The following is a 13,942-nucleotide window of genomic DNA, read 5'->3' as shown; positions in this document are numbered from 1 at the left end:
AAATTGGTAATGACAATCCTGTATCGCAAATCTCAGGTACGCCTGATGAGGATATATGGGAACATGCAGGTATGCATCCTTTATGTCCAGCGATACCATAAAATCCCCCCCTTCCAGGCTGGCGATGACCGCTCTGAGCGATTCCATCTTGAACTTGAACCGTTTTAAGTAAAGGTTCAGGGATTTTAAATTCAAAATGGGTCTGACCGAACCGTCCGGTTCCGGGACCACATACAGGGTTGAGTAGTACCCCTTCCCCCACTGAAGCAGGGGAACCTCGGCCACCACTTGTTGAAGACACAGGAGGCACCTCTTCAAATTCCAGCCAGTAACCCTGGGAAACAATTTCCATTGCCCAGGGATCCACCTGCGATTGAACCCAGATGTGGCTGAAAAGTCGAAGACGGGCCCCCACTGGAGCGGACTCCCTCAGGGGAGCCCCAGCGTAATGGGGTGGATTTTGCAGAGGCCGGGGAGGCCTTCTGTTCCTGGGAACTAGCTGTGTTGTGCAGCTTTTTTCCTCTGCCCTTACCCCTGGCGAGAAAGGACGATCCACGTACTCTTTTGCTTTTATTTGAACGAAAGGACTGCACTTGATAATGAGGTGCTTTCTTAGATTGTGAGGGAACATAAGGCAAAAAATTCGATTTACCTGCCGTAGCTGTGGAGACGAGGTCCGAGAGGCCCTCTCCAAACAATTCCTCACCCTTGTACGGCAAAAACTCCATATGCCTCTGAGTCGGCATCCCCGGTCCACTGGGGGTAATTTCAAGTTGATCGCAGCAGGATTTTGGTTAGCAGTTGGACAAAACCATGTGCACTGCAGGGGAGGCAGATATAACATGTGCAGAGAGAGTTAGATTTGAGTGGGGTGTGTTCAATCTGCAATCTAAATTGCAGTGTAAAAATAAAGCAGCCAGTATTTACCCTGCACAGAAACAAAATAACCCACCCAAATCTAACTCTCTCTGCACATGTTATATCTGCCACACCTGCAGTGCACATGGTTTTGCCCAACTGCTAAAAAATTTCCTGCTGCGATCAACTTGGAATTACCCCCACTGTCGGGTCCATAAGACTCGCCAAGCAGAAAAGGACATAGCGTTTATTCTGGAACCCAGTAAACTAATGTCTCTTTGAGCATCCCTCATATACAAGACAGCATCTTTTATATGCCCTAGGGTCATTAAAATGGTATCCTTATCAAGGGTCTCAATATCCGCTGATAAAGAATCTGTCCATGCTGTACAGCACTACAAACCCAGGCCGACGCAATTGCCGGCCTGAGCAACGTACCAGAATGAGTGTAAATGGACTTCAAGGTAACCTCCTGCTTGCGGTCAGCAGGATCCTTGAGGGTAGCCGTATCTTGGGACGGGAGCGCTATCTTTTTTGATAAGCGTGTCAAATCTTTGTCTACCCTAGGGGAGGATTCCCACCGTATTCTGTCCTGTGACGGGAAAGGATACGCTGTTAGAATCCTTTTGGGAATCTGCAGTTTTTTGTCTGGAGTTTCCCACGCTTTTTCGCATAATTCGTTCAGCTCATGTGAGGAGGGAAAGGTGACCTCAGGTTTCTTTCCCTTATACATGTGTACCCTCGTGTCATGGACAGGGGGTTCCTCAGTAATATGCAAAACATCTTTAATTGCGATAATCATATATCGAATACATTTAGCCACCCTTGGCTGCAATTTTGCATCATCGTAGTCGACACTGGAGTCTGAATCCGTGTCGGTATCTGTGTCAACTATTTGGGATAGTGGGCGCTTCTGAGCCCCCGAAGGTCCCGGCGACATAGGGACAGACATGGATTGACTCCATGACTGTACCCTAGCTACAGCTTTGTCTAATCTTTTGTGCAATAAAATAAGAATTTACTTACCGATAATTCTATTTCTCGTAGTCCGTAGTGGATGCTGGGGACTCCGTAAGGACCATGGGGAATAGCGGCTCCGCGGGAGACAGGGCACAAAAGTAAAAGCTTTAGGATCAGGTGGTGTGCACTGGCTCCTCCCCCTATGACCCTCCTCCAAGCCTCAGTTAGGATACTGTGCCCGGACGAGCGTACACACTAAGGAAGGATTTTGAATCCCGGGTAAGACTCATACCAGCCACACCAATCACACTGTACAACCTGTGATCTGAACCCAGTTAACAGCATGATAACAGCGGAGCCTCTGAAAAGATGGCTCACAACAATAATAACCCGATTTTTGTAACAATAACTATGTACAAGTATTGCAGACAATCCGCACTTGGGATGGGCGCCCAGCATCCACTACGGACTACGAGAAATAGAATTATCGGTAAGTAAATTCTTATTTTCTCTGACGTCCTAAGTGGATGCTGGGGACTCCGTAAGGACCATGGGGATTATACCAAAGCTCCCAAACGGGCGGGAGAGTGCGGATGACTCTGCAGCACCGAATGAGAGAACTCCAGGTCCTCCTCAGCCAGGGTATCAAATTTGTAGAATTTTGCAAACGTGTTTGCCCCTGACCAAGTAGCAGCTCGGCAAAGTTGTAAAGCCGAGACCCCTCGGGCAGCCGCCCAAGATGAGCCCACCTTTCTTGTGGAATGGGCATTTACATATTTTGGCTGTGGCAGGCCTGCCACAGAATGTGCAAGCTGAATTGTACTACACATCCAACTAGCAATCGTCTGCTTAGAAGCAAGAGCACCCAGTTTGTTGGGTGCATACAGGATAACAGCAAGTCAGTTTTCCTGACTCCAGCCGTCCTGGAAACCTATATTTTCAGGGCCCTGACAACATCTAGCAACTTGGAGTCCTCCAAGTCCCTAGTAGCCGCAGGTACCACAATAAGCTGGTTCAGTTGAAACGCTGACACCACCTTAGGGAGAAACTGGGGACGAGTCCGCAGCTCTGCCCTGTCCGAATGGACAATCAGATATGGGCTTTTGTGAGACAAAGCCGCCAATTCTGACACTCGCCTGGCCGAGGCCAGGGCCAACAGCATGGTCACTTTCCATGTGAGATATTTCAAATCCACAGATTTGAGCGGTTTAAACCAATGTGATTTGAGGAATCCCAGAACTACGTTGAGATCCCACAGTGCCACTGGAGGCACAAAAGGGGGTTGTATATGCAGTACTCCCTTGACAAACTTCTGGACTTCAGGAACTGAAGCCAATTCTTTCTGGAAGAAAATTGACAGGGCCGAAATTTGAACCTTAATGGACCCCAATTTGAGGCCCATAGACACTCCTGTTTGTAGGAAATGCAGGAATCGACCGAGTTGAAATTCCTCCGTGGGGGCCTTCTTGGCCTCACACCATGCAACATATTTTCGCCAAATGCGGTGATAATGTTGTGCGGTCACCTCCTTCCTGGCTCTGACCAGGGTAGGGATGACCTCTTCCAGAATGCCTTTTTCCCTTAGGATCCGGCGTTCAACCGCCATGCCGTCAAACGCAGCCGCGGTAAGTCTTGGAACAGACATGATCCTTGCTGAAGCAAGTCCCTTCTTAGTATCTCTTGAAGTTCCGGGTACCAAGTCCTTCTTGGCCAATCCGGAGCCACGAGTATAGTTCTTACTCCTCTCCGTCTTATAATTCTCAGTACCTTGGGTATGAGAGGCAGAGGAGGGAACACATACACCGACTGGTACACCCACGGTGTTACCAGAGCGTCCCAGCTATTGCCTGAGGGTCTCTTGACCTGGCGCAATACCTGTCCAGTTTTTTGTTCAGACGGGACGCCATCATGTCCACCTTTGGTCTTTCCCAACGGTTCACAATCATGTGGAAGACTTCCAGATGAAGTCCCCACTCTCCCGGGTGGAGGTCGTGCCTGCTGAGGAAGTCTGCTTCCCAGTTGTCCACTCCCGGAATGAACACCGCTGACAGTGTTATCACATGATTTTTCGCCCCGCGAAGAATCCTTGCTGCCATTTCCCTCCTGCTTCTTGTGCCGCCCTGTCTGTTTACGTGGGCGACTGCCGTGATGTTGTCCGACTGGATCAGCACCGGTTGACTTTGAAGCAGAGGTCTTCCTAGGCTCAGAGCATTGTAAATTGCCCTTAGCTCCAGTATATTTATGTGGAGAGAAGTCTCCAGACTTGACCACACTCCTTGGAAATTTCTTCCCTGTGTGACTGCTCCCCAGCCTCTCAGGCTGGCATCCGTGGTCACCAGGACCCAGTCCTGAATGCCGAATCTGCTGCCCTCTAGTAGATGAGCACTCTGCAGCCACCACAGAAGAGACACCCTTGTCCTTGGAGACAGGATTATCCGCTGATGCATCTGAAGATGCGATCCGGACCATTCGTCCAGCAGATCCCACTGAAAAATTCTTGCGTGAAATCTGCCGAATGGAATCGCTTCGTAAGAAGCCACCATTTTTCCCAGGACTCTTGTGCATTGATGCACTGACACTTGGCCTGGTTTTAGGAGGTTTCTGACTAGCTCGGATAACTCCCTGGCTTTCTCCTCCGGGAGAAACACCTTTTTCTGGACTGTGTCCAGAATCATCCCTAGGAACAGCAGACGTGTCGTCGGAATCAGCTGCGATTTTGGAATATTTAGAATCCACCCGTGCTGTCGTAGAACTACTTGAGATAGTGCTACTCCGACCTCCAACTGTTCTCTGGACCTTGCCCTTATCAGGAGATCGTCCAAGTAAGGGATAATTAAGACGCCTTTTCTTTGAAGAAGAATCATCATTTCGGCCATTACCTTGGTAAAGACCCGGGGTGCCGTGGACAATCCAAACGGCAGCGTCTGAAACGGATAGTGACAGTTCTGTACCACGAACCTGAGGTACCCTTGGTGAGAAAGGCAAATTGGGACATGGAGGTAAGCATCCTTGATGTCCAGGGACACCATATAGTCCCCTTCTTCCTGGTTCGCTATCACTGCTCTGAGTGACTCCATCTTGATTTGAACCTTTGTATGTAAGTGTTCAAAGATTTCAGATTTAGAATAGGTCTCACCGAGCCGTCTGGCTTCAGTACCACAAATAGTGTGGAATAATACCCCTTTCCTTGTTGTAGGAGGGGTACTTTGATTATCACCTGCTGGGAATACAGCTTGTGAATTGTTTCCAATACTGCCTCCCTGTCGGAGGGAGACGTTGGTAAAGCAGACTTCAGGAACCTGCGAGGGGGAGACGTCTCGAATTTCCAATCTGTACCCCTGGGATACTACTTGTAGGATCCAGGGGTCCACTTGCGAGTGAGCCCACTGCGTGCTGAAACTCTTGAGACGACCCCCCACCGCACCTGAGTCCGCTTGTACGGCCCCAGCGTCATGCTGAGGACTTGGCAGAAGCGGTGGAGGGCTTCTGTTCCTGGGAAGGGGCTGCCTGCTGCAGTCTTCTTCCCTTTCCTCTACCCCTGGGCAGATATGACTGGCCTTTTGCCCGCTTGCCCTTATGCGGACGAAAGGACTGAGGCTGAAAAGACGGTGTCTTTTTCTGCTGAGATGTGACTTGGGGTAAAAAAGGTGGATTTTCCAGCTGTTGCCGTGGCCACCAGGTCCGATGGACCGACCCCAAATAACTCCTCCCCTTTATACGGCAATACTTCCATGTGCCGTTTGGAATCTGCATCACCTGACCACTGTCGTGTCCATAAACATCTTCTGGCAGACATGGACATCGCACTTACTCTTGATGCCAGAGTGCAAATATCCCTCTGTGCATCTCGCATATATGGAAATGCATCCTTTAAATGCTCTATAGTCAATAAAATACTGTCCCTATCAAGGGTATCAATATTTTCAGTCAGGGAATCCAACCAAGCCACCCCAGCGCTGCACATCCAGGCTGAGGCGATCGCTGGTCGCAGTATAACACCAGTATGTGTGTATATACTTTTTTGGATATTTTCCAGCCTCCTATCAGCTGGCTCCTTGAGGGCGGCCGTATCTGGAGACGGTAACGCCACTTGTTTTGATAAGCGTGTGAGCGCCTTATCCACCCTAGGGGGTGTTTCCCAACGCGCACTAACTTCTGGCGGGAAAGGGTATAACGCCAATAATTTTCTATCGGGGGAAACCCACGCATCATCACACACTTCATTCAATTTATCTGATTCAGGAAAAACTACAGGTAGTTTTTTCACACCCCACATAATACCCTTTTTTGTGGTACTTGTAGTATCAGAAATATGTAACACCTCCTTCATTGCCCTTAACATGTAACGTGTGGCCCTAATGGAAAATACGTTTGTTTCTTCACCGTCGACACTGGAGTCAGTGTCCGTGTCTGTGTCTGTGTCGACCGACTGAGGTAATGGGCGTTTTAAAGCCCCTGACGGTGTTTGAGACGCCTGGACAGGTACTAATTGGTTTGCCGGCCGTCTCATGTCGTCAACCGACCTTGCAGCGTGTTGACATCATCACGTAATTCCCTAAATAAGCCATCCATTCCGGTGTCGACTCCCTAGAGAGTGACATCACCATTACAGGCAATTGCTCCGCCTCCTCACCAACATCGTCCTCATACATGTCGACACACACGTACCGACACAGCACACACACAGGGAATGCTCTGATAGAGGACAGGACCCCACTAGCCCTTTGGGGAGACAGAGGGAGAGTTTGCCAGCACACACCAAAACGCTATAATTATACAGGGACAACCTTATATAAGTGTTTTCCCTTATAGCATCTTAATATATAATAATATCGCCACATAAAATGCCCCCCCTCTCTGTTTTAACCCTGTTTCTGTAGTGCAGTGCAGGGGAGAGCCTGGGAGCCTTCCTAGCAGCGGAGCTGTGTAGGAAAATGGCGCTGTGTGCTGAGGAGAATAGGCCCCGCCCCCTTTTCGGTGGGCTTCTTCTCCCATTTTTCTGACAACCTGGCAGGGGTTAAATACATCCATATAGCCCCAGAGGCTATATGTGATGTGTTTTTAGCCAGAATAGGTACTTTCATTGCTGCCCAGGGCGCCCCCCCCCCCCAGCGCCCTGCACCCTCAGTGACCGTTGGTGTGAAGTGTGCTGAGAGCAATGGCGCACAGCTGCAGTGCTGTGCGCTACCTCATGAAGACTGAGAAGTCTTCAGCCGCCGGTTTCTGGACCTCTTCTCTCTTCGGCATCTGCAAGGGGGTCGGCGGCGCGGCTCCGGTGACCCATCCAGGCTGTACCTGTGATCGTCCCTCTGGAGCTAGTGTCCAGTAGCCTAAGAAGCCAATCCATCCTGCACGCAGGTGAGTTCACTTCTTCTCCCCTAAGTCCCTCGTTGCAGTGAGCCTGTTGCCAGCAGGACTCACTGAAAATAAAAAACCTAACAAAACTTTTACTCTAAGCAGCTCTTTAGGAGAGCCACCTAGATTGCACCCTTCTCGGCCGGGCACAAAAACCTAACTGAGGCTTGGAGGAGGGTCATAGGGGGAGGAGCCAGTGCACAACACCTGATCCTAAAGCTTTTACTTTTGTGCCCTGTCTCCTGCGGAGCCGCTATTCCCCATGGTCCTTACGGAGTCCCCAGCATCCACTTAGGACGTCAGAGAAATTAACATTAGCACTTAAAACATTCCACATATCCATCCAGTCAGGTGTCGGCGCTGCCGACGGAGACCTAATATTCATACACTCCCCCTCCTCCTTAGGTGAGCCTTCAACCTCAGACATGTCGACACACGCGTACCGACACACCACACACACACATTGAAGTTCTTTTCTGAAGACAGGTTCACCACCAGGCCCTTTGGAGAGACAGAGAGAGAGTATGCCAGCACACACCCCAGCGCTATATGACCCAGGAAAAAAAACACAAAATGTTTACCCAGTAGCGCTTATGTATAATTTATATGCGCCAATTATGTGCCCCCCCTCTACTTCAAAAACCTCTTTCACAGTGTTTCAAGCAGGGGAGAGTCCGGGGAGCTTCCTCTCAGCGGTGCTGTGGAGAAAAAAAATGGCGCTGGTGAGTGCTGAGGGAGAAGCCCCGCCCCCTCGGTGGCGGGCTTCTGTCCCGCTCAAATTTACTAATAACATGGCGGGGGCTCTTTTTATACATGTACAGTGCCCAGCTGTACATGTATATATGTGTATTTGCCACCTGAGATGTTTATTGCTGCGCAGGGCGCCCCCCCTGCGCCCTTACAGTGACCAAAGTGTGTGAGGTGAATGGGAGCAATGGCGCACCGCTTCACTGCTGTGCGTTACCTCTTATGAAGATCATGTCTTCTGCCGCCTCTGAAGTCTTTTCCTCACATACTCACCCGGCTTCTTTCTTCCGGCTCTGCGAGGAGGACGGCGGCGCGGCTCTGGGACGGACAGCGAGGGTGAGACCTGCGTACCGATCCCTCTGGAGCTAATGGTGTCCAGTAGCCTAAGAAACAGAGCCCTGAAACTCAGAGAAGTGGGTCTGTTTCTTTCTCCTCAGTCCCTCGATGCAGGGAGTCTTTTGCCAGCAGGCTCCCTGAAAATAAAAAACCTGACTAAAATACTTTCTTTTACAGGAAACTCAGGAGAGCTCCCTGAAAGCACCCAGTCTCCACTGGGCACAGTATCAAACTGAGGTCTGGAGGAGGGGCATAGAGGGAGGAGCCAGTGCACACCCAGATCCAAAGTCTTTCTTAAAGTGCCCATGTCTCCTGCGGAGCCCGTCTATCCCCATGGTCCTTAAAGAGTCCCAGCATCCTCTAGGACGTTAGAGAAATAAACTTGATTTAAGGAGACTATAAATGTTTACATTTAGATGTTGAACACAATAGCTACAGGCTGCATATATAATCAATATAGGCATGCAATCTATATAAAAAGAATCTGAAATGGACATGCAGATTCAGAGCCGAGGAAACCCTCCCCCTACCCCCATGAACATCACTCGCTGCTACAACAGAGAGTTGGTGGAGCCTCATGTAAAGCAATTTTTATGGTCCCTATACATACTACTGTGCTCCACTGATTTATCCATACAAAATTCCAAAGGGTTTGGTTGCTACACTGCTGTGGCCGAAAACACAATACACAATCCAAGATACAGGTGCACATTTTTAAATACAATAATACAATAGCTGTAAAACACTGAAAAACATATACAAACTGATTTTAAGAATAAACTTGAGGCATATTTTGCCTGAATAATGGATACCTATCCATCTCGGAAAGTTGAACTCACTCAGAAGGGAACATCTTTCTCATTTTAAATGTTGGACCAACGATACGGTGTACCTCAGAAATACAAGTTGTATTAGTAGGAACAATGCTGTGATTACATCTATGTATAGATGGGTGGGGTGCTTGGCCAAAAACAAGGCAATCAACCTTCAAAATTCCACGGAAGGTTGGTCCGCTCTCCCTAATTTTCAAATGCATTGAAATGTGCCACAGTATGTATGTATGTATGTATGTATGTATGTATGTATGTATGTATATTATTTATTTATTTCTTCATTCTTTTGACAAGATAATCTGACTCTGTGTCTACACCAACTGCAATAAATGAACTGAGAAGATCAAAGTTTAATTTCCCTAAAGAGCGATTCTGTTGATCAGAAGCTATTTTGAAACAATAAAAACATCTTTTAAATCATGCATTGACAGCTTCCAGAATACTACTTATGCCCTGTTTCGGTTTAAAGAATACTTTTCACTTGTATATCAATATTACTGCACAACTGTACATTCAATGTACTACACAGTTTTGCTTTATAGCTTGCAGATGTGACCAGAAGAAAAGTGCATAATATCTAGAGCAGTCGGTATGCAGTTTGCCTGCGGTGGGGCTTCCCCAAAGACCAAGCATATAATTAACCAACAATTTGATGTAAATACAAGTAACCTGGAAATTAGGTACAATCCCCCAATGCCTGGCTCAAGGGTGCCTATCTTGAGAGCATACAAAGTTTTCTAACATCAATAGTTTAAAAGCTTAATTCAATTAAGGGGGCGAGTTACCATTGCATAGAAACTCCAGAAATAGCAGCGCAACTCACTCCTCTTGCAGCCTGATTTAACCCTAGACTCGCAGAATTTTGTACGCAGCCCTATAAGACCATACTTACACGCGCTTCTAGGGAACTAGCACCTAACTGGATTGAGCCCTAAATCTAATGTTTTTAATGTAACAAGCATACAGTGCACCCGTTTCAGTAGAAACCATTTGGAAAAGCTGGACAAGAACTACCTAGACCAGAGGTTACCAAATACGGTCCTCAAGGATCCATAACTGTCCATGTTTTAAGTATACCATGCATGCTTGAATATCATTTAGCCATCTGTGCTGAGTCATGGATATCTTTAAAACCTGCACCATTAGGGTGCCTTGAGAATCGCATTTGGGAACCTCTGACCAAGTATCATTATAGATACATGAACGAAGATGATCACTGCAGCACTAATGAGGAATGGCTGATAATGAATTTCTTTTTGTGTAAGTGTGAACACACTGAATGGCCACTGTTGGACACTTATTGCAGTTATGGCTCATATTTACTTCCTGTGGCTGAGCACATTATGAAAAATCAGGTCCATGATAAAATGGCAAAACTTATCAAGGTGTCACCACGCACAAAGACAGATAGGAGAAATGTATCCTGACACAGAAGCTATTGTCTATTATCGCTCAGGTAAACCCTTACAGAATATTTGTATCTTGCCTTCATGAAGAGGTGCAGGATTACCATCAATGTTTCAGGTCAAACTGCAGGTCCACTGCCTGGGCACATTGTCTAGACAAATGGCTGTGTGTTTAGCCCGAATTGTTGGTGAGTTCCTGGATCTCTTAATGAAGGCAAGATATGATTTCCACCTTTTGATTGAGAATAAACTTCTACTATGTGCTACCTTCCATAAGCAATTAGTATGCCAACTACTATTCACACTTAAGAGAAAAAAAAAAAGTATGAAGTAAAAATTATCCTTATTCATACACTCCACATCTGCTTACTGCAATAACGATGACACTGCTGTCCGGTCTCCATTCTGACTCCTTGTAAGCTCCAAATTGGGCCGTGGCTTTCGCCGACTCCTTGTAACTGGCTATTAACACACCGGGCTAAAACATAGAAGAAAGACAATATGAATATATGGAACATGGCTTTGCAATCCTTAAAAGCATTGTAACCTCTTATTTCTGTGCAGAGCACAGGGAAAAACTAGCTATAGATTTAGGTTCCTCCTTGTGCAAGCTATGAATAGACCCCTAAAAATAGGAAGTGGTGGCACAGATTCTATCATTTTCTAGCATGCAATAAAGAAATGATAGCTAGCATCTGATTGGTTGCTATGGGCATCACCACCACTTAATTTTTAGAGGGTTTAGTAAATCTACCCCTTAAGTGAATTCTGCTCAACGCCAACTCACTATGTTCTTCAAAAACATCCTACCAACCAATAAGGGCACATATTGTCTTCAGACCACATCTTTACATTTTATTTTGTAAGGATTACTATACAATTTACAAAATTTGAAAGCAGGGTTGAAATAAATTCACAGGGAAGAGAAGTGAAACAATGGCAGCAACTTACTAACTGGATAAGTCCATTATTGCATTAAAGTCCTATACAAAAATTCTCATATCAATTAAAAGTATACACGTTTCAGTTACTGTTTATTTATACAGCTCCACTAATACTGTATTACTTGGCACAGTACAGATGATCTATATGATAATCGACTAAGGTCTCTTCCCACTCTGATATGTGCAGTGGGAACTAAGCACTGTAAAAATGCAATGCTAATGTACCACAGTACTGCAAACGCGGTTTAATTAGGCTAGGCAGTAAAAGTACACCAGATTGCAACAGTGGCAACCTATAAGATGGGCATCAAAAAATATAACATGGGCTTTAGTGATGGTGTACAAGAATTTGAGTGAAAACTATATCCATGGGAGGGGGGAAGGTAGGAGTGGCCTCCAAACCTAAGATGGCGGACGCTAATCTATAGAACTCCCCAGGCTTCTGATCCTTCACTCTAGATATCTGCCACCTGCTACCCCCCTTTGGTGTCCGGCAGGGTTGGAGTCAAAAGCCCCAGTGTCCAGTGCTCCCACTGAGCTTCAACAACTGGCCCATTTTTGTTGGCTGGCGCTCTGGATCCTCCTTATTGTGGCAGATCCCTGCTATCTGGCCAGTACTCTCTGGTGTATCTGCATAGACAGTGCCCCCTTACGGACTTTAACCCCTATTCACACTTCTCAGGTGGTGGCTGTCAGAAGATCTTGAACAACGCAAACCATGTACCTTCAAGTGGATCCAGATCACTTTCCGACTGCATAGTCCATAGGTGATGGGATACAGGCCGCTGATGCCCAAGCTAGGGACCGGATGAGCTGCCTTTAATCCTTTACCCCTTCCAACCCCTGAACATCAGTGCTGTTGCAAGTTGTGCCTAGATAGCTGCCATCATCTGCTTTCAGGCTGAGCTGTATAGGCACTACTGCCTGAGGGAATGCTTTGGGCTTACAGAAGTGCATAATTTCCTTGGAGTTTGTTCTCTTCTGACCCACTGGCTAGATATCTGCAGAACATCTACACTGTGGTTAGAGCCACAGTCTTCACACATAATCGGTTAATTTTAAACATCCTTCCCTGCTGCACTATTGCTATAATTGGCTACTAAATTCATGAGTGATCAGTGGAACGCCATGATGTGTCTTTTCTGATTATGCACATTATACACAAGCAGTAATCTATCGTTACCCAGTGGAGTCCTTCCTATTAACTGTTCCTATCCAACTTAATAAAGCTAACCACCAGAAAAGTCCACCCCCTATTCGCTTCCCAGTGGTCCTCTCCATCCTCTTGAGCTGCCTCTCTGCTTATCATACCTTTCTCTCACTGTACCAATTCCCCTGCCGATTTGGGACTAGAACTAGCTATCTATCATAGCCCCTATCAAGGGTAAAATCTATGTTCTGATGTTTACAGTATTTCAGGCTGATCTGTTGACTGGAGTTTAATAGTCTGAGCAATTACTGTGTGTAGAGATCACAGGACTAGGCAGCAACACAGACCACTTGGAGAACAAACTACAAAAACTAATTTCATCACACAATAATCTCCTAACGGCTCATGCTGATTTACAATCTGAAATGGCAACGGTGAGAGATAAAAGAGCTGGTTTAGAAAATAGGTCAAGACGGAATAATCTGAAAATACGGGGCATACCAGACTCTGGGGCAGATGTATTAACCTGGTGAAGGCATAAGGATGTGATAAACCAGTGATATGTGCAAGGTGATAAAGGCACCAGCCAATCAGCTCCAATATGTAAATTAACAGTTAGGATCTGATTGGCTAGTGCCTTTATCACCTTGCACATATCACTGGTTTATCACTTCCTTATGCCTTCTCCAGGTTAATACATCTACCCCTGTTTCCAGTGTGGAATTACCAGAATCGGTTTCGAACCTATTTTATAAGCTTCTACCTTCAGTATAATCACAAGATCTAATAACTGATCGCATTAATTGTCTTCCTAAACCAATAGTTGGGGAAAATAACTGCCCTCGAGAAACAATGATGTGAGTTGACTTGATTCATTTTAAGGAGAAAATCCTGAGAGCGGAGCGACAAGCTGAGGGTGAGGATACTTTGCGAGGACTACACATATATGCAGACCTATCCACAGCTACTTTGACTAGGAGCACGGCTTATCGGGCCATCACTACAGCTTTAAGAGAAAATTATATTCTATATCGCTGAGCATTTTCAGTTAAGCTTCTTGTTCAGTCTGACTCCTCCTCCTAAATGATCTCTTCAGTTGAAGCTGGGATCAAACTCCTGGCGGAATGTAACCTAACAGTGTCTACCCGTAGCTCTGGTCCAAAGGGACCGGTGTCCCAGGACTAAAATCAAGCCACATGAGAATATCATCTATGGGCTTATGATATGCTCTTATTGACAGTAATGTCTTTATTTATTCTGCACATTAGGTCGAGTACTCCAACTTCACTCTGAAAAAAATATATTTTTGTTAACTCTGACTGCCTGGTTTATACTGTATCTAACAGTACCTTT

General features: G+C 46.4%; 1 protein-coding gene across 3 annotated transcripts in view; it reads right to left on the bottom strand.

The window, feature by feature from the left end:
* The window catches only part of RIC1 (RIC1 homolog, RAB6A GEF complex partner 1), a 268,206-nt gene that overhangs the window by 239,449 nt on the left and 14,815 nt on the right, over positions 1-13,942 (bottom strand). For all 3 annotated transcript variants that reach the window (XM_063913985.1, XM_063913986.1, XM_063913984.1), the window contains exon 2: positions 10,866-10,973. In XM_063913985.1, the coding sequence (XP_063770055.1) occupies positions 10,866-10,973 (108 nt within the window). The remainder of the gene's footprint in view (positions 1-10,865; positions 10,974-13,942) is intronic.

This window comes from Pseudophryne corroboree, chromosome 1 (genome assembly GCF_028390025.1).
Source record: "Pseudophryne corroboree isolate aPseCor3 chromosome 1, aPseCor3.hap2, whole genome shotgun sequence".
Classification (NCBI taxonomy): Eukaryota; Metazoa; Chordata; class Amphibia; order Anura; family Myobatrachidae; genus Pseudophryne; species Pseudophryne corroboree.
This window is presented reverse-complemented; position numbering and strand designations above follow the sequence as displayed.